Source organism: Alexandromys fortis, unplaced genomic scaffold (genome assembly GCF_014885135.2).
Source record: "Alexandromys fortis isolate MF-2015 unplaced genomic scaffold, M_Fortis_MF-2015_v1.1 scaffold_76, whole genome shotgun sequence".
Lineage (NCBI taxonomy): Eukaryota > Metazoa > Chordata > Mammalia > Rodentia > Cricetidae > Alexandromys > Alexandromys fortis.
Window position 1 is genome coordinate 5,214,205 of NW_026067997.1, and position 22,048 is coordinate 5,236,252.

At 36.4% G+C, this 22,048-nt stretch overlaps 1 protein-coding gene across 16 annotated transcripts in view; it reads right to left on the reverse strand.

Annotated features, from left to right (window-relative positions):
• Positions 1 to 22,048, reverse strand: part of Adamts6 (ADAM metallopeptidase with thrombospondin type 1 motif 6) — a 216,220-nt gene that overhangs the window by 30,581 nt on the left and 163,591 nt on the right. For 15 of the 16 annotated variants that reach the window (XM_050160420.1, XM_050160418.1, XM_050160419.1 and 12 more), the window contains 3 exons: positions 18,621 to 18,784; positions 17,649 to 17,787; positions 220 to 349 (listed from right to left, as the gene is read on the reverse strand). In XM_050160420.1, the coding sequence (XP_050016377.1) occupies positions 220 to 349; positions 17,649 to 17,787; positions 18,621 to 18,784 (433 nt within the window). Of the gene's footprint in view, positions 1 to 219; positions 350 to 16,893; positions 16,983 to 17,648; positions 17,788 to 18,620; positions 18,785 to 22,048 lie in introns of all 16 variants that reach the window. The other variant, XR_007595091.1, reaches the window with a different exon arrangement.

Sequence of the window (22,048 nt, forward strand, 5' to 3'; positions counted from 1 at the left end):
AAGATTTATTTTGAGATAAGTTTATAAAGGTGATTAGCAGAAAAGTAGAAAAGGAAGTGGCCTTTAAAAAAAAGATCTAACCTTCTGTTCCTTTGTGTGCCTCACTCAGCAGAAACTACCATATAATTTTACAAAACATTGGGGGCATATTTGCAAATATGAATACATAATGTTTGCTTGCAGCCAAAGAAATGAAATCTCACTTTTTGTCATACTTACTCGGGTGGGCAGGGCTCAGTGTTGCAGGCTCTTTGATTTTCAGGTGGCTTACTGTCAGGGTCACAGAAACTGTTCTGGACAATGGAGTTGTCATCTAATCTTTTACAGACCACTTCTTGTCTTTGGAAACCTTTAAGAAAGGAAAAAGCATCATTAAATGGAGAGTAGTTTCCCTTCCAAAAGGCGAGACATGTATTGCTTTCTTCTGGGAGTCAACCTCACTGGATCATTGCTCTCCTATCAGTTCCAGAAACATTTGTATACTTCTCTAAAAGAACAGAAATACTGTCATTATATTCAAATTTCAAGCAAAATTAATATTATATTTATAGATGTTTTGAAGCTGCAATTATTATTTCCATTTTATGTCCATCTTCATACTTTCTTTAAAAAACTCTTACATTTTCCAAAATGTCATGAGATAAAATGTATTAATATGCATTTCAATACAAGAAAATGGATGCATATTTATTTAAAACAAAACAACAGGGACTAATTTACTTTCTGACATTTTCTAGGACAAGAGGAAACAAGGTCACTTTTCATCAGGAATACATTACACCATACATTTCACTTATTTTCTTCCATTTATGATTGCATCTCTCTAAAAAGTTCATCAAATTTAGATTGCATATGTAATGTACCACTTTGGACTATAAGAAATTGGCCTGTTTATTTTAACAGAGTGAATACCTGTTGATTATATCACTGTCAAAGAATTACATACATGCTAATATAATTTACAAAATACTATTCTTGCTTTTAAAAGTTAGTCCATGTACCTTGTTAGCATAACTAAAGACATTCCATTCTACAATTTACAAAATTCTTAAGTATATGCTTATGATTTATTGGCAGACATACCTGCTACAACTTGCTCTCATTTCACAAAATGCAATCACACACACACACACACACACACAGACTTCTATTTATAAACACCCTTGGTGAGATTTTTATATTTTGAATCAGGAATCAAAAGACAAAATCAATCAAGATACCAAAGAAAAACAAGTGTTTCAGATCATACAAAAGGCACTGTTAACATTGACTCTTAGAAATGGACATAAAAGCACAAGTAAAGCTGTTCTCTGAAATCACCCACCCCGTCACTATAAACATACAAGCTGAATAACTCAGAGTTGTAAACACAGCACTGACAATATGCAGGTAACCACAGATTTGCACTTCAGGTAATTTTGACTTATGCCAAGCAAGTTTGTTAAGAGATGAAGCATCAAACATACTATTTGCAGGGGTAGGGATGGGAGTGATGGCCAAGTTCAGAAGAGAGCTAAGTCAGACAGTGTTGGCAAAGAGAACATAGCTGCCTTAGGACTGATAACAACAGCCCAGGAGGAAACAGTTTGGGTCCTCAGAAGCTGTAACTCTGACTCTTTTGAGGCATTGGCTTCAGTTTTATACCAGCCTTGCCAAATCCACTCCTGGACAAGGTTACAGAACTTAAAGTTCACTTTGTCCTTTCTTTCCCTTTTCTTTTCTTTTTTAAAAATAGAAAACAAACTATCTTTTTCTCATTTTACATACTAATCCCATATCCCACTCCCTCCCCTCCTCCCATTCCTTCTACCTATCCCCATCCCAACCCACCACCCATTCACTCCTCAGATAGGATAAGGCACATTGCTTTGGGGAAGGTCCAAGGCTGTCCCTATTATATCTAGGATAGGCATCCAAAGAGAATCGGTTCCCAAAAAGCCAGTACAAGCAGTAGGGGTAAACTCTGGTGCTACTGCAGTGACCCCGCAGTCTGCCCCAGCCATACAACTGTCATCCACATTCTTATAAAGGCCTAGTTTGGTCCTATGTTGGCTCTTTCCCTGTCTGGCTAGCTTTGGTCAACTCCCATTAGCTTAGAGAAACTGTTTCAATGGGCGTCTCCATCATATGACCTCTTTGCTCATATCCTCACTCCTCCCACTCTTCAACTGGATTTTGGGAGCTCAGCCAAGTGCTCCACTGTGGGTCTCTGCCTCTGTTTCCATCAGTTGCTGGATGAAGATTCTATGGTGACATTTAGATAGTCATCAATCACAGTCCAGTTAATTCCACGCAGCTCTTCTGGACTGCCTGCCTGCCTCCGTCCCTCTCCTTTCCTCTGATTATTTTTAAACTGTAATATAATTTTTTAAAAAAGAGTCTGTTTACAAATGTGGGAGTCCTTATGAAACAGGATCATTTGATGAAGGAAGTTTTCCCTTAAAGAACTAGCACCAAATGCTTCTCCCAAGGCTGCTTAGGTCTGGGTCAACATGTCTCAGCTGTCCTGCTAGGGTCACATTAAATTAAACCCTATAAATTTAAGAGATCGAAAGGAGGAATTATTAAGTCTACTGATCTCAGGAGACTAAGTAGTGTAGCCTCCAGCCTAATGATGAGTTGTTGGAGATGATCTACTTTATTGTTTACAGTGACAAGACTCCTCAGAAAACCTTCAGTAACATGTTTTTAGGGGTCTGACATATACCCAAACAGTTTACTGGCAAAATGTCTTAAAGTATGTTGCTTCATTCTCTCCCACTCCCTAGAATAGCAAATGACAGCAGTGGAATTTTTTAACTATTAAGGTTGAGATTTTTGAGGGAAGAATGATTCATAAGAAGCATAGTTGTTATCCGCTCACAGATGTTCCATTATATTCATCAGATTACCTCCCCATTGTGTCATTCCAGTGGGCAGATAACTATGCCCATGTGGTCACCTAGTCAAATACCTCTACTGTTAGTCATAGAGCTCGGCTACCAACAGTGGCTCAGATGAGCAACTTGTCCACTCTGAAGGTAATGTTCATTTATATCAAGAGCAAGGGGTTGCTTTTTGGAGGTTTAGTATGTATTTTTTAAGGCTCCTGAAACAAAAAACGCTGGCAGTGAATACAGTGTGTTAGTTGATTCTCAGAAAACGATAAACATCAAAATTACAAAATGGAACTGATGCTGCTTAGTTCCAGTGACAGAAACTGTTAAATAAGTTTCTAAAGTTAAGATAAAAGTTAAGTTTCTTTAAGAGAGCATCACAGACATTGTCCACACTGTATTTGTTTAAAGCAGCCTTTAGTATAAAAGCAGGTCCTCTGCAATTTGAATCACAGATCAGACTGGTATAAAAAAAATTAGTAGAGATTTACATTTCATTTTTAGATAAATTCTAGCTATGTATTATAATATTTGAAAATGCTTTCTGTATAATATTTATTGCTAAAAACTAAGGAAACAGGTAAACCCACCCAGAATAAAAGAAACATTGAAAATAGTTTCATATTGTTCTAGAGCCTAGAGCTCTTTTTTTATTTGGTAAAACCCAGTGATTGTACCTTACTCTCACAAACTAAGCTGCTAACTCAGTGTGGTTGATGAGTCACCACTCCCTCAACAAAATACAAAGCATTTGTGCTTCTTGAATGATGCTAGATTTCATATGAAACATTACAAATTAATTCAACTTTGGCCATGCCTTCCATATAGCCTAAAAACTTGGAATTAAGAAACTTTTGGGTAGGTCTTTGTTTTCAGAATGCTACTTTTTGATAAAGTAAAAATTAACATTCTTGAAAACATAACTAAAATTGTCCTATATTTTACAAAGATATTTTCCTTACACTAATCTTTCATTTATTTTCTTTTAAAATATTGTATCATTGTAACATTAATCTATTTCAAATCTTCTCAAAACACTATACTATTTTCCTCTAATAGAATACGTATTTCCTTCCAGGTTTTATGCCCATACCTGGCAGGTTGATAGTTTTGCTTGTGTTGATCCTAAGTCAGTATTGATTGGATGACTATAAACAAATTAATCAAAATGAATAGGGTTTTAATATACAACCTGTATATCAAGGTGAATGTAGCTTTTAACTTTAGAAAGCAGAAAACACAGATCAAGTGGAAATAATCTAAGTAAACAAGAAAAATGGAGTTTAGAATATTTGCATATGATTATGCCTCATGTACATATAGCCTCTTTTAAAGTAGTATGTAAAACATTGATAATTCATTTTAAACCCTATTATAATACAGTTATTCAAAATTTGTGTGCTTTCAAATCTGAAGACCTGTAGTTTATTACCAAAATGTATAAGATGTCTACACAACCAGTAGTTGCATATCTAGTGGGGAAAAATTCTCATGTCTCAGTGTTCCTAACCCCTAGAACTAGAGAATGATCTGAGAATTTAATTGACCAAATTAAAACTATACTAACTATATTTTTACTCTTAAAAAACCTTAAGTTATTAGCATAAACTATTCTTTTTTCATATAACATAAAATCAATCATTTTTTGCAGTGAACAGTTCAACAGCATTCAGTATTTCTACAGTGTTAGGCCACCATCGCCACTATCTAGTTCCAAACATTACCATTGAGTAAAACTTCTGTTGTACATATTTTCTCTACTCATACCTCCCTCCAGGCTTTGAGAACTGCCAATTTGTTTTTGATCTCTATGACATATTCTGAACATTACATACAATATGTATTCTTATAAAATCCCTTCATGTTACAAAAAGTAATGAATTTAAGGCTTTAAGTCATTACAAAAGTACAAATAATTTTTAATTTCTTATTAAAGAATATGTCCTATTGAGCACCACTTAATTTGTCTATATTTCACTTTTGACATGTAATAATCCAATATGACAGATGATGGCTTTAAGTATAGAAATGCAAACATAACTCTGGGCCTACAGATGTTGAGCAGTGGAATAGCATTTGGCTAACATGTGCAAGGCAAGGCACTAGGTTAAATTCCCAACCCTGAGCAAAAAAAGTCTCCCTGATGCTTGGCCTGTGATCTTAAATTTATCAGATCTTATGTTTAATATTCTGCCAATAATTTAAAGTTAGGATCTATTTGACTATCCAAGTACCTGCTATATAATACAAGGACTGAACATGAATTGTTGCTTTAATTATACAACAGCAAATAGTTTTTTATGGCACATTGTAATAGTACATAACACAGGAAAAAAAGCAAGAAACCCACCAAATGGCAAATGAGAACTGGATGGAGCTGTTTATTGTTCTCACTGTAAGGGTGGTAAATGTCTCTTTCAGATGAGGTAACTTCACATTCAGGCCAATCCTGAGGGAAAGCCTCAGAGGACACTGACCTTCTTTGTTTCGGATAATTAAATACTTCACAGGCTCATTTATAATACAATATTTAAAGTCATACTGCTCTTCTTGTGGCAGTTCACCATTTAAGAATTAAATTCACCAGTTCATTCCTTTTAAAAGTAGAAAGTTAGTGCTTGAAAATTGAACTTGGAACAGTGCACATGTTAAATCAGGAAGTATGAGGGTAGCAGCAGCTAAGAGCAAGAGAAAGATCTAGGCATTGTCAATTCTACAAGACCTAATATTTTAGTCCTATCTTGGACACCATCAGGACATATGATTAAGTCAATATGGGAAATAACAGGGGTCTACATGTTGGAAGAGAAGGGATAGCTGATCTCCACATAATTGAACAGAGTGGCCCAGTGTGTCATCTCTCCCCAGGAAACAGATTTCTGGAGAGAAAGAGAAGGGAATACTCAGATTTTATACTAAAAATGTAGCTGGGGGTTAAGGCAACAATTTGCTTGACCACAGCATCTAAAGTAGTTAGTAACCAAGATAGCATTATATAACCACAACATACATAGCATATGACTGGCAATGTTAACGTAACTCTAATATTCAATGCAGATAGCATTCAAAAAGAGACAAGTGCCAGAAAAAACAACAACAAACCCTATTTGCTCTGCCTTCAATTGCTGGAATCTGGCTGTTGTGTGGTGTGATTGCTGGCCAGACATGAACATTTGCAGGGCCCAGCAAAGTCCATCTGCCTTGGATCTAACAACTGGCACCCAGAGTACCAATCCACTCCACCCACATAGCTTCCTTCTTTTGAAGAGCCTATTGCTCTTTTTAAAAAAATCTTTCAAAAACTTTCTTTCTTTGCCTTCCCAGTGTTTCCCGTTTGTTCTGGGCAATAGTAGATATCCCGAGGAAACACAGAATGATCAAAGTGGAAATGTTACTCTAAAAATATTGTATTTTTCATTGCTAGCCATGATGGCATATGTCTTTAATCCTAGCACTTGAGAAGTAGAGGCAGGTGGATCCCTGTGGGTTCAAGGAAATTCTGGTCTACACAGCAGCCAGAGCCACATAGTGAGACCCTGTCTGAAAAATACAAGTATTTTTTCTAGAGCAATTGTGTTTAGTGAAAATAAATCAGGATGGGGCACACATACAATAGGTTTACTTGAGGTCACAGCACACATAGAAGAAATTTCTACTATTTAAGAAGTAACACCCTTCATGAAAAAAAATGTCTAAATCAATTTGACTCGTTAAGTTCTATCTTTACTTAAGGTATAAATTAAATTACTATGTGGGATAAAATCTTTACTTCAATGAGACTGTATTAAAAAGAGGTGGCAAGAATAAAGGAAAGGTCATTATATTATTTGTCTAATAAAATACTGTATTTTCAAGTCTGATATTTTTGCTTGTACACATCTCTCATTTTGTTAAATTACTGGATGATCTCTCTCATCCTGATCTTCATTGATATTAAGAACTCATTCATAATCAAATGACTATGACAACATTCAGTTTCACTTTAGCTTATTTTTTTTCCTTCACCTCCAACTGCTTTTAGTTCCAGGCAGTCAATGATCTAAGACAAGTTTTCACTTCCCTTTGCGAAACGAGGCAACCAAATTAGATGACCTCTAATGTTTCTTTCAGATCCAAAATGCTATGGTTTGCTTTTGCCCGTTCTCTTTATTTCAATAGTTCAGATTTTTGAAGGATTCTCCCTCTTTAATGTCTGTTTTCTCCCTATATTCTACAGAATAAAGAGTGAAGAGATGGGGACATAGCTCAGGGTAGATCTCTTGCCTAGTATGTGTGAAGCCCTTCATTTTAATTCCCAGAAAAATCAGGGACACACACACACACACACACACACACACACACATGAGACAGAGAGAGACAGAGAGGAGAGAGAGAAAGAACTACAAAGAAAAAGAGACAGGTGGAGAGAATAATATAGAGGTACATATTTGGTTTTGTAGTCTTGTTGTGGTCTTTGAGTTTTCGCCAGTTCTTTTCACATGTCCAAGGAGCTAGACAGGAAGTAAGAATGTCAACTACAAATGGGAACTTTGAAGCTCCTAGAACCACACGCCTATAAGCCCAGCACTCTGAAGAGGCCAGGGTAGAAGAATCAAGAGTTCAAAGTCATCCTCCACTACATAGGGAGCTATAGCCCAGCGTGGGCTACTTAATACCCTATTTCACAGACAAAACAAAAGCAAGCAAACAAAGAGCTAATCTGTGTTACTAAAGACCAATCTCTATGGTTTTTAGTAGGAGTTTATTTCTCACATTTATTTAAAATTTCAGAAATGATGCTGGTCTTGGATTACTTTTTCCAAACACTGTGACCTAGTTACTTGTGAATAAAGAAACTTTAAAATATCATATGAGAAATCCCTTTCTTGGGATCAAAGAGTAAATACTTCAGATTTGATTTAAAGTAAAGATATAATTATAAGCAAGTTGAATAGTTTTTAAGTTAAAATCCTCATATTCTTCAAGTTCTCAGAAAAGAAGAATAAGAAAGAAGGATTTATTTTTCCAAAAATAGTTTATTTCTAGTTCCTTGTAGGGACACATGTTATGATTGCTAAAAATGCTATTTTGTCTTCCATTGTCAGGCTTGCCTTTAATGGCTAAGCCATCTCTCAAATCTTAAAAAATGCTATTTTGAACAGAATTTTTGGGAAATGAAACACACTCTGCCTCATACTGATCACTAATACACCAGAAATGTACTCTAATTTGTTTTCAGTTTTATGACATCTTTTAGTGAATCATAGGCATCAAGCTCTCTTCATGTTAGTAAAGACAGTACTTACTAAATCATTGAAGTTTATGGCTCCAGAACCAAGGCTCTCAGGAGCTTGGATATTCACAGACACCCTGCTGTGGGGCCTGATCCAACTAATCCCAATGCACTGAAAGTCATTCTTCCTTCTCAACATTGCAATGTTGGGAGAATCAATATAGAAGCAGCATGGTCATTCATTGACAGGCTTTTGTTTAGTCTAATCAATACGGAAATACCAAGGTCAATCAGTGAGAGGCTTACGTCCTGTCTTCTAAGTTGCTCACTTTTCCAGAACAAGGAGAAAATTGGAGACTTTTTAGTCTTTCTTAACTGAAGATACTTTCCTCTAGGAGTTTGTACTCTTAGAAGGATCACAGTGACCTGTGCTATGTCTAAGTTTGCTATACACAGAAATAAAATTTGGAAAATCCAGAGTCAAACAATAGCACACTGTACAACCTTACACCAAAAAAGAAAAGAAAAAGGAAAATCATTTTCCCAGGGACTTGTTCAAATTCTGTAACTCATGGCATTATGTAAAGTGATTAACTATATATCTACAATTTCACCTATAACCTTTTATTTGCTATGAAAAGCTATGCAGGTTTAGTTATAAGAACCAGTCTTTTCTGTTTCAGACTTAATTTCAAATAATAAAAAAAGTTAAAGTTAAAATAAGGGATGGAAAGATGGCTCAGTGGCAAAGGTCACTCACTGTTCTTCTGGGGGACCTAGTTTTAGTTCTCAGAGTCCACGTGATGGCTCACAACCTTATGCAATTCCAGATCCAGAGGATACAACACACTCTACTGGCATCTTTGGCCACTGCATGCACAAAACATCCATACATGAACTATAAAAAGGATAGAATATCTAAAGTTTTTAATTTAAAAATAATAAAACTATTTTATGCCCCCCCCCCCAAAGCCACCACCACCACCACCACAAACCCTCAACCTATTGTTTTCTTTTCCAGATTGGTACCTACCTATTTTGATTTTCCATCAAAGTTATAGTATATGCCTCAAAGTGTTAGTTATTATAAAAGTCAAGCCCCACAACAGTTTCTTATAAGAACTGACATCTTAGTAGTGTTAAATATGTTAGAAAGACATGTTAGAACTGGCAAAGAAATTAAATGGACATTTGTAAGAATGTAAAACATTTTTTTTCAACATTGTCTGGTATTTTGTGAATGTTTCCTTTTAGCTGAGTATTAGTTCTGACCTAAAGATTGTATTATACTTCTCTCTTCCTCCTCCCTTTTCTCTCCTTCTCCCTCTCTTATTTGAACTAGAGTTTCTAAATAAAGCCCATGTTGGACTCAGACTCACCAATCTCTGTCTTGATTTCCCCACTAGGCTTGGTTCAACATTACATCTTTCTAGTAATTATTTTAAAAATAATTTAAAATGCCATTTCAAAATGGACTTACTACAATTTAAGTTCACATTATGTTTGTATTGCATCGTTATTGTAAATATTAAAACATATGACATCAAAAGCTATCACCAGAGAAATGAAAAAAAAATCTAATGTTTCAAAGGCTAAGATAAACTGTATGACAAATTCTTTAAGATAATTTGAAAATTATGTTATTAATAAATGTATTATTATAGATTATTACATAAACTTGTTAAGTTACCAAGAAGTTGCTGTCAGAGACCATTTGAAATACATCCTTTCTTTCCTGTCTTCCTTCCTTTTGCCTTGTGCTTTAATCATGCACAGTCTTAGACTGAACTGAGGAAAGACATACTCAGGAATAATAACAAATAAGATAAGAAAAGTTTACATATCATTCAAAAGCTCTAGTCCCCAATTTGGAAGAGCAAAGCATTGTCCATCGTTAAATACTGAAGATCACTAGGGAACTAAATTGTGCTTATATGCATTTTTCTTCTTAGAAGAAAGTCAAAATAGATAGAAAAGGAGTAGCGTGATTTTTTTTCTCACAGTCTTAGTGACACATTCAAATAAGTAAGATTTCTCAGACTTTTTCATGCAACCTTTTAGTTTTCAATCATTTTTAAAGCACCCCCTAAGCAGAATAAAAAGAAAATCTAAGTTTTGCTTATTAAGGATCAAATTTTAACAACAATTTGTATTGAAGAGAACCAATGTCACCATATTTCCATTGAGAAGTGCAGTATTTTGTAGCACCTTATGAGCATGCCATAGTGTCTTTGGAAACCATCTTCCAAAGCTCAGAACAGAAAGCAGTTCCAATATGTATAAAAGTCCAAATGAATCAGGTAAAGATGTATGCAATAAAGTTAAAAATAGAATTTTCCTACCTGGACAGAAGAAATATGTAAAACAACCTTTATGTTTATATTCAGTTCATTCTCTCTCTCTCTCTCTCTCTCTCTCTCTCTCTCTCTCTCTCTCTCTCCTTCTCTCCCTTCCTCCCTGTCTTTCCCCTCCCTCTCTCCCTTCCTCTCTCTCTCTCCTTCTCACACGCGCACACACGCGCACACACACACACACACACAAGAACATACATGCACACAAACAAATAGGCTTGTTGGGTTGGGGCACAGCTCATGGACACAAACTTGCCTAGCACTGCAAACAAACAACAAAAACCAGTCAATTTACAATGACATCAGGGAAGGAAAAGCATTAAAGATGTACCAAACATGAAGTAACTATGAAATAGATTTTGTAAGAATAAAGGAAAAACAATGATAACATTTTAGTCACTGATATCTGATCAGAAATGCTAATACTTATGTAGTATATATTTGAAAAGACATCTTATTTTATGTGTATGTTCCTGAGTGTATATATGTGCACCACATGTGTGCAGTGCCCACAGAGTTCAGAAGAGGGTATTAGATTTCTGAGTATTGAAGTTACAAGCATTTGTGATGTGGGTGTTGGGAACAGGACTTGAGTCCTCTGCAAGAGCAGCAAGTGCACTCAACTGATGAATCATTTCTCTAAATATTAAAAACAAAACTGTGTTCTTTGATCTCTGAATAAAAAGTAAGGTTTCCTGAAATGACTATGCCTCCTTCTTCTTTAACTCATCTTCCCTTTGAGCTGCAAAGCAATATTCAGGGTGAGGCTACTCTAAGAGACACTATAAGAAACTTGAGTTCTTTGGTATGCAATTCTTTTACATCACAAAGAAAAAGAAAAGAATCCTGGGGGTGGGAAAGACAATGTGAACAAAATATCAGGGCAGTTATAACACCAATGGGTGACAAGTAGTGTATTTTAAGTGCAACTGCAAAACTATAACAAATATACAATATTATAGGTATTTTGTCTTTTCTGTGCACTGTTAATGAAGAACTCTTTGGTAGCAAATAGGTCAACGTGAAATACAATGCTAAAAGTCTTAGTTACTAGTCTTGGGAGGCTTTACTCTAAAAGTTCAAGAGAATAGGCTGGGTAAGTTGTGAAGATGGAAAATGGATGTTTAAATAGTAGAAAATTGAAAAACAGAAGTGTCACCATGAATATTGCTGCATTATGCAAAATCCATTCCCTAAGAAATAATATTCTAATACAGTAGAGGGGTTCCTTCCTGAGTAGACCTACAAGATAAAAGAAGAGCGAGAGTTTTCACCATGCTGTTAGGGCGGGGTTTGTGTGCTTCTCACATTCTGACTTGCAGCTTAAGTTGGTTGACTGTAACAGCCCTGTATAAAATGAGTATATCTTATTCGAATTGCTGGAGACCAGAAGCGTTTCCAAATCATATTAATTTAAACTTTAGAATATTAGCATAGAGCTTACTGGTTGAGCATCCCTAATATGAAAAGTCTGATATCCAAAATGCTCTAAAATTGGGGATTCTGGCGATCACCTTGGATTAGGGATGCTCTGCTTATATTCATTTTAGTTTTATAAGTACCACAGAAAAGTGAAATTAACACGAAAATCTCTGAAAATTATTTAGCACAATTGCAGTTAGTTTTAAAAGTATTAACTAGATGTGATGAATAATCCATCAGGTAAAAAGAAAATGTAAATGAACTGAGATCTAAACATACTCCGCATGGCATGTCCACGTCCAGTAGCCACAAAGAAATCATGGATTGCCATTTTACTACTTTTTCCACTCAATTCAGCCATGTTGCTCTTTACTTTTCAACCCAAGTTCACATTTCTGAATCTCATCAACCTTTGCATTATCTCACATCCAATTAACAAAAGATGTTAGTGTTTTTAGGATTAAAACTTTTTGTCTGTTTTTCAATACAGGGTTTCACTGGCTCTAGCTGTCCTAAAACTTGCTTTGTAGGCCAGGCTGCCCTTGAACTCACCTGTCTCTGCCTCCCCAAGGCTGGGATTAAAGGCATGCACCACCACTGCCCAGCCAGGACTAAAACTTTTAATCCACAACAAAACCATAATTTTAAAAATATGGACCGCACCTTAGAATTGCCAAGGGGTCTTTCAAAAATCTGATGTTCAGACTAAATCTCTAACAATTTCTAAAAGACAGAAGTGTTGGGGGGGCCAAGTATCAGGATCTCGGGAAGATTTAGAGCTTCTTCTTTCCAACCTGTGTCAAAGTTAAGAGCCATTGTTCTGGGCAACATTTCTGAACAAACTTTAAAGCTGGTGAAGGAAATACTTTTGGTGGATATGTAGCAAGTTTCTCTATAGAGGTGCTAAGTGGTGAAAAAACTTTGTTCAAAGTAACCAACTGTTATTATTAGAAAAACACTATGTTAAAGTTTTACTAGACTCAACTGCTGTACCTCATATTAAAAAATGATTTAACTTGAAGTCTACTTATATAATAAAAATCATTATAGCAAAGGTTATTTTGTATGATTGTTGAAGATGATAACAGGATACCAGGCAGTAGAATATGTTTTATAAACTATACATCATTTATCTGTTATTAATCAGCCAAGCCACAGAGTCATTTGTAATTAAAGCAAATAGAGATTATCATGTAGCGTTACTAGGCATTTGCATCTAGCCCAGTTACTGGAGTGAGGCTCCTAAACTATCAAGACCTGTGCTCCCAAGTCAGGAACTGGAGGCAGAGCCTAACAAGCCTCGCTTTAATGTTTGCTAAGCTTTGACAACAACACATCTAGGCAAACATTAGCAAAGAGGAAGTATGCAATAACTAAAACCAGTGGGTAAGTATAAAGTAACCTTTAAAAGTCACAGAGCAAATGTTATATGGCGTGAATTACTAATCAAAAACAGGTTCTAGAGTTTTGCATCATAAAACAATATTACTTTCATTATTAAGCCAAGTTTTATCAATTAACACATGATTATGGTCATTAATCCAATAGTATAGTACATTGGGGACTTATTTAAATTACATAGTACATAATAGTTTGGATAAGGCATGAAGAAATAAATTCTAGAAGTACCAAGGTTTCTGAAAGTAGGAAAGTTTTCATGTACTGGGTTTTCACAGAATAATCACAGCTGTCTTAATAGTCACATTTATCCTGAAGACAACACCCCATAGCATCTTAATGTTCCCAATCAGCCCAAGGAAGCACTTCCTCCCTGACTCAGAGCAGCCATCACTTGGAATGAATCATCACCAATGTTTCCTGTATATTAGCTGTGTCATCGGGTCTGCTAAGCGACAGAAAAACAGTTTTTAATTTCTTATCTTAAGACATATCATCATAGAAAACTATCATTTTTGCTCCCTGACTCATAGTTCAAAGGTATTGATGTCAGTAAAGCACATATGGACAATAATGAACAACACAGAAGGTCTTGTGAGACTCCAAATAAGTTCTTTGAGAGGTCTTGCTCTTTTTCCATTTAAAATCTCGAGAGCTTTAAGGCTCCCACAACCTCCCTGGTGAGATCAAAGTAGAACATCATAATTAAGAACTAATTTTAGTTTTTATCCTCAGTTTCTGAGTGAAATGTATATAGAAATATATTTTCCTAGAAGGTCTTTAAAGAAGGTTTATTTATTTGTTTATTTATTTATTTATTATGTATACAATATTCTGTCTGTGCATATGTGTGCAGGCCAGAAGAGGGCACCAGACCTCATTACAGATGGTTGTGAGCCACCATGTGGTTGCTGGGAATTGAACTCAGGACCTTTGGAAGAACAGGCAATGCTCTTAACCGCTGAGCCATCTCTCCAGCCCCCTAGAAGGTCTTTAACTGTAAATAAATTCCTTTTTGGAGTGATAGTAGATGACTCTGACTTCTTTGATTAACATTCCTGAGCTCTAAAGAAATTTACTTCCTCCAAGCATAAGCTTCCCCTATTTAAAATATCTGGAATTAAAAATAAAGACACATATAGAAGGAGGAAGTTCGATAGCTGGTATCTACAACAGGATGTAGATACCCTCGGACATCCAGTTTCCTACAGGGGAAAGAAGAGCTGCACATACTTCTTTGATCTAGAGTTTTAGTTGTCAACTTGACCCAATCTAGAGTCACTTGGCAAGGGGAGTCTCAATGACAATTGTCTAGATTAAGTTGGTCTGTGGGCATGTCTATGGGGGATTGTCTTGATTAGTGGGAAAAACAACCAACAGTGGGTGGCACCCTTCTCTGGGTAAGGGATATTGGATTGTATAAGAATAGAGAAAACAAGCAGAGCACTGGATGTACACATACATTAATTCACTGTGCTCTGCTCTTTCTTGACCGTGGATGGAATGTGACTAGCTGCTTCAAGTTCCTATGTCTTGACTTTGAGCTGCTGTGTAATGATGGACTATAAACTCGAATTGGGACTAAATAAGTCCTTTCCTCCTTAAGTAGTTTCTATCAGGGGATTTTACACATCAACAGGAAGTGAAAATAAGACATTTGTTAAAAATTATTGTTTAATGGTCTCATGGGTGCTCATATCCACTTACTGTTTATAAGTGTACTAGGAGCAAAATAAATTCTCAAAGATGCAGATTTCAATGACCAGGCCCTGAACTTTATATCCCTACACTGCTAGGATTCAGTTGCTCTGAAAGCAACAGTGATCCAAAATTTTGTATGGGTACCAGAACCACCTGGAGTGCTTGTGAAAATACAGTCCCCATTCAGTTTCTCTGAAGTTCTGATATAGGGCCCCCAGTCAGCTTCTCAGTAAGTCCCTAACTGATGCTGAGGCAGCTGGTCCCCAGATCACAACTGGATGACCAAGAAAAATGACAGCTCTGCATACATCATCTGCCAACTTCCAATCACTGACCTCCCTCTCAACAAAAGCAATGACGTCAGAAAAGCTCAAAGTCACTCACACTCAAGCAGAGTTTGGGGTTCCAGAACCACTTCAAATATAAGATCGGTAGCCCCAGATCAAAGTGGTTTATACCATGGAAAAGAAACCTCTCCTTCCAGGGGCTTTTCTTTTTATTTAGGTTTTTCCTCATTCACAAATCATTTCCATTTTTCAATATAAATGTTATGAAAAAGAATAACTCATTTAGATTTTTTATACTTTTTACTTCAATAAACTCATCGTTTTCTTTTGAATTAAATTTTCATGCCTCTTCCACCTTTGTTGGACTATGTCCTCTCTGAACAAAGAGAATCATATGATTGAAAGAGCACTGGGAATTCATTTAATTTCTCCTTGGCCTAAGACAAGACTGTGTCTAAACCATTCTCAAATAGAGCACAAGAACAGGCAGCAGGGTCCCCCATTCAGCATTCTATTGAGTACTTGAATATACTACTACGCCTTCTTGTCCCCAAGCCAGCTGACCTCAGCGTTAGGGTATTATTAGAAAGCCTAAACTTTAAATTATTTGGACTCATCCTTTATTCTACTCTTAATAAGTTTACTTATTTATACTACTTAAATATATGCTATCTTAATGATTTTTTTGTTGGTTGGTACAAAGGGGAAGATTAATTTAATTCATAAAGTAACTAAAAGTGATTTAATTAGCACAAGTAAAGATTTATGTATAAATGACATTAAATATAATGCAATGGCCCTTATGGGAACAAAATGTGAATTAGTTGAGAATAATGGTATTAGTCATTTTATTTTACTAAAAGAAGTGGTGATGCATTATAATTTTGAAAACTTTGAGACATCAGACATCTCATACATAAAATGGGTGGGAACAGGAGAACTTTAAAAATAAATTGCAAGTTCTACTTAACCATATTTTATGATATTTCACATGAGTGAAATCTTTCAAAAAGATTTATTTATTGTGTATACAATATTTTTCCTGCATGCATGCCTGTAGGCCAGAAGAGAGTACCAGATTTCACTACAGATGGTTGTGAACCACCATGTGGTTTCTGAGAATTGAACTCAGGACCTTTAGAAAAAGCAGGCATGCTCTTAACCACTGAGTTATCTCTCCAGCCCCACATGAGTGAATATTAATAGAGCATTATTCATATTTTTTGACTTTTCATGTTTTGTAGTCTTTACTATTGGAAGTAGGGTCATAGTAATGAATGAGTTTAACTTTAATGACTCAAAAATATGGATTCTATCATATGATAATCATTTTTGAAAATATTCTTTTCATATTCAAATACTTGAAGCACTTGGAGAGCCAATGGATACATGGACAAAGGTCCATGGAATGCATATATTTTTACATAGTTTAGAATGGAAATGTGTCATTTATTTCCATTTCAACATTCTAAATACTATCATTTTAAATGAATACTTGGGTTTTGGGATGGTGAGGTACTCCAGACATCCCTGGCCTTAAAGGATGGGTCTGATTCTTGCCTACTGTAATAAAGCTTTGTGGTGGAGGTGGTGCATTTAGTCTCCAGAGAGAAGGAAGATGCTGCTTGCACAGCACTTCTACTCACCAGTCCATGAAGCAGCAAGGGTGTTGGCTTTGAAGGAAGCCAACTGTCCTGCTCTCCCAGCCAGAGGTAAAGAATTGCATTGGTGGCCACTAGAGGGAGGAGGATTAGGAATAGAGTAAATTGTGGGGAAAAGGCACCCATGAAAAACGCACATGGGACAACCAACACATCACCAACCACTGCCTACCAGCTACATCTACCTCGCTGAGGGATTATAATGGGGTCACTAAACATCGTTAGCCCAGAGATCCAGACACCAGTAATTTATGCAGCATCCCAGTATACTGCCCCTTAACTTTGATGGCTCGAGAAGGGAGTTTGAACAGGATTGTGGGAAACACGCAATTGTACAAACACAAGCACACAAGCACACATACATTCTCATGCCCCATTACAACAAGTTGCACTTGTGACGACTGATTCTTGCTGGTTTTTAATTTAAAACTCTTGATGTTCTTTACCAAGAATGTGTTCATGAAAAGCAAACAGCCCACCTTCAAGATAGTCTTGGAGAAGCACCAGCAGAGATACTCATTGTGCCAAGATGTATTTTACCAACAAATCTGTGTAAATTACATGAGGTTGAAACAAACAGAATGTAATATAATTAAGCAAAGTTTCTTTTGCTAAATTACAGCTTGAAGCAAACCTGCAAAAAATGTTACCAATTAGGCTTTTAGCAAACAAAAAACACAGCTCGGAGTAGGTTTTGCTTTCCACACTGCCAGCTGTGGGCTGCCTAGTGGGTGTCTTACCTCCAGCACAAGTAGCTGAGCACTCTGACCAGGGCTGATGATGCCACAGAAAGCCAACTTCATTATCTCCACTGCCAGGACGAGTGATGGGAACGTTGAACTTGTACCTAATTCCCAAATTCTGTTCTTGGAGTAGAACCTGCCATTGAAAACAACTGGTGAAGATAATTAAAATACAATGAGCCTTTATTCAGATACTTATCATTTCTTCTGAAGAAGAAAATGCCATAGAGCATGTCTTACAGGAAATTTGGAACATTTGTTTATTTACTTTAGCTTTTTGACAGTCTCACTCTGTGGTCCAGGCTGACCTTGAACCCACGACAACTTTAAAAGATTATTACATTTTTGTTTATTTATGGGTGGGAGGGTGTGCACATGCCTTGAAGCATGTATAGAGGTCAGAGGGCAATTTGTCAGAGTTGGTTCTCTCCTTCTATCATGTGAATCATGGGGCTTGAACTCAGGCTTGGTGACAAACGCCTTTATCTGATGAGGCATCTCAGTGGCCTACAACACAGCTTCAAAGCACATGAACTTTAATAAAATCTTTCTTTTTTCTGTTCATAAGTAGTATATCACTATTTTCATTTATACTGCTTGGTCATAAAAATTTTACTCAAGAAAACATGAAAATCTGGGTGGTGGTGGCACATACCTTTAATCCTAGCACTTGGGAGGCAGAGGCAGGCTGATCTCTCTGAGTCGGTGGCCAGCCTGGTCTACAGAGCTAGTTCCAGGACAGTCAGGGCTACACAGAGAAGTGTTGTCTCAAAAAAACAAACAAACAAAAACTTGTCAGTTGGCAAGAGATTTATGGCCTTCACTCTGCAGTGTCTACACTTTTGGGGTAAAATCATCTTACCTTTGCCTTCATTCCATCACCTGCAAAACAGAGCTGGTCAAACATGGCCTTTTCTACCCCACAATGTGGAAATTACAGTGAAAATGTAATGATAAAGACACATTTACCATTACAATGAGGTTTTCAGAGGTGGGTCCTAGGGCTTCCAAGGATTCTGGTTCATCTGTTGGTCTCTTGTAGTGGAAAGCTGTCCCAGAAACATCAAATTTCCTAGGCCAGTCAATAGTCCAGGCACCATTAATATAGTAATCATCCCCTTCAGATTTTAAAGCTGGAAAAGAGAACAACAATCCACTTAAAAATGTTAAATTTCATTTAGTAGTATATTATGGATCAACTACTGCAGTAGGTTTATAATGAACAGTCATTTAATTCAGAGACAATGCTAGGCCGTCTTCCCTCTCTTCCCTTTTTCACTTCATCTGGTTCTCTTTCCCTTGGTTGCTTTTATTCCTCCCAAACAGTGACTGACTTTATTATGAGGATATTCCTATCTGGGACCCCACCTTCTTAAATTAAAAATGCATAGGAAAAAGGGGGACTTAGAAACCTTTGAAAAATATCTATATCTTGCGTCCCCAGGGCAGGAAGAAGGTGACTGCCAGGTGACCTGAGGGGTAAAGGCAGGGCCCTTTCTCCCTACATGCTTACATCTACCATAAAGTGAGATGGCACCAGGCACATGAGTAGTGTGGGGGCGGCTATGGCCTAAGGCCAGTCTAGGGTGCAGAGTGAGACCTTGTCTCAAAAGCAAAGCAAGGATAGCCACTGAGGCTATGGATGCCCTTGCTATATGTTTGGGACAAGGTTTCTCTGTAGAACCCATTGGTCTTATACTTGCAAGCCTCCTCCTGCCTTAGCCTCCTAAGCACTTGCTCTACAGTTGTTTGGGGGCCACCATATCATCTGTTTCTAATTTAAATGCAAATTGGAAGAGAAGAACTTACAGTGGCTGTACTAGTTCTGCACAGTAACAAGGTCATTAACAGTGAGGCAGGGATGGGGAGGTCCTCAGGCCTCCCTATCCATCACTACAGACACACTTAGGAAGAAGGGAACTTGTTGCCTTCAGTTGTTTACCCACTAGTGACCCCATCAAGCTCCAGTGGATACTTTCAATTCAATGACCACACAGATGACCCTGGTTACGCTAAATGGTCATAAACAAAACTACAAGTCATAAATCTAGGAAAGAGGATGGTGAAGTTGATAAGGATGGAAGTATGTAGGGGAAAGAGAGTAATAATGATGGGTTATATACACACATGTATGAAATTGTCAAAGAACAGAATTAATAATAATAAAACAATGTCAACCAAAGAACTGCAATAATTTTCATATGAATGTTGAGAGGGTAATTACTTAAGTATTCATAATGTCATTGGTGGAAATGAATGAAACATTTATACGAGAGGATAAGAAGGGCATTAGGAAAAAATGAAAGAGGAGCTTGGCATGAGGGTAGAAGTGAGGGGCAGACTTACTCTCTAAATAGTAAAGGAGTGGTTAAAAGACCATGGTGAGGGAAAACCTGTGGTTCTGGCGCACAGACAACTGAACAACAGAACCAAAGAGTTTGAAAATAGATACAGGTCATAAGAGAATTTTGTCCTCACTTTTTAAAACACATTTTTAAATTAATTTTATTTCTCATATATTACATCCTGACTACAGTTTGCCCTCCCTCCTCACCTTCCAGGCCTCTTCTAGATCCATTCCTCCTGTTTCCCTTCAGAAATGAACAAGCCTCCCAGGAATGTCAACCAAACATGGCATTACAAGATGCACTAAAGCTGGGCACATACCCTCGTGGGAATTCCACATGGTTTTTACTACTGTAGTTCTGTGGTAGAGCTTGAAACCAGGGATGTTAATAACTCTGGAAGTTCTTTTATTGTGCAGAATTGTTTCGGATACCCTGGGTGTTTTGGTTTGTTTGTTTGTTTGTTTTTCATATGAAGTTGAGTATTGTCTTTCAAGCTCTGTAAAGAATTGTGTTGGAATTTTGATAGGAATTGTGTTGTATCTGTAGATTGCTTTTGGTAAGATTGCCATTTTCACTATGTTAGTACTACCAATCCATAATCATGGAAGATCTTTTCATCTTCTGAAATCTTCAATTTCTTTCTTCAAATACTTGAATTTCTTGTAATTCAGGTCTTTCACTTGCTTGGTTAGAGTTACACCAAGGTATTTTATATTATTTTTGGCTATTATAAAGGGTGTTGATTCTCTGATTTCTTTCTCAGCCTTTTATCATCAGTATATGGGAGAGCTATTGATTTTTTTTTTTTTTTTAGTTAACTTTGTATCCAGTCACTTGACTAAAGTTGTTTAAGAGATGTAGGAATTCCCTGGTAGAGTTTTTGGGGTTGTTTATGTATACTATCATATCATCTGTAAATACTTTGATTTCTCCCTTTCCAATTTGTATCCCTTGGATCTCCTTTAGTTGTTTTATTGTGCTAGCTAGAAATTCAAGTACTATATAGAATAGGTATGGAGAAAGTGGACAGTCTTGTTTCTGAATGTAAAGGAATTGCTTTGAGTTTCTCTACTTTTAATTTGATGTTGATTGTATAGGCTTGCCGTAAACTGCCTTTATTATGCTTAGGAATGTTCCTTGTTTCCCAAATCTAGACAAACAAGACTTTTATCATGAAGAGGTGTTGGATTTTGTCAAAGGCTTTCCCAATATCTAATGAGATGATCATGTGTTTTTTTTTTCTTTCAGTTTTTTATGGTATATTAACATTGACAAATTTTCATATGCTGAACCATCCCTACATCTCTGGCATGGATCCTGTTTGGTCATAATGGATATTTTTATGTGTTTTTAGATTCAGTTTATATTTTTGTATCTATGTTCATGAGTGAAATTGGTCTGTAATTCTTTCTTTGTTGAATACTTGTGTAGTTTGGGTATCAGGATGACCTCATAAAATGAATTTAGCAATGTTCCTTTTGCTTCTATTTTGTGAAATAATTTGAGGAGTATTAGCATTAGCTCCTCTTTGAAGGTCTGGTAGCATTCTGTAATAAAAGTCATCTGGATCTGGTGTTTTTTTTTTTTGTTTGTTTGTTTGTTTTCTTTTTGTTTTTGGTTGGGAGACTTTCAATGACAGCGTTTATTTCCTATGAGCTATAGATCCATTTAAACTGTTTACTTGATCTTGATTTAACTTTGTCAAGTGATATATATGGAGAAAATTGGTCATTTCTTTTAGATTTTCTAATTTTGCGCAGTACAGGTTTTTAAAGTATGACCTAATGATTCTTTGGAGTTCTTAGGTGCCTATTGTTATATCCCCTATTACATTTCTCATTTTGCTAATTCAGATATTCTCTGTTGTTTATTTATTTTGGATAGAGTTTGTCTATGTAATTGATTTTTTCAAAGAACCAACTCTTTATTTCACTGATTCTTTGTATTGTTATCTTGGTTTCTATTTTATTAATTTCAGTCCTTAGTTTGATTATTTCCTGCCATATACTCCTCTTGGGTGTGTTTACTTCTTTCTTTTCTATAGCTTTC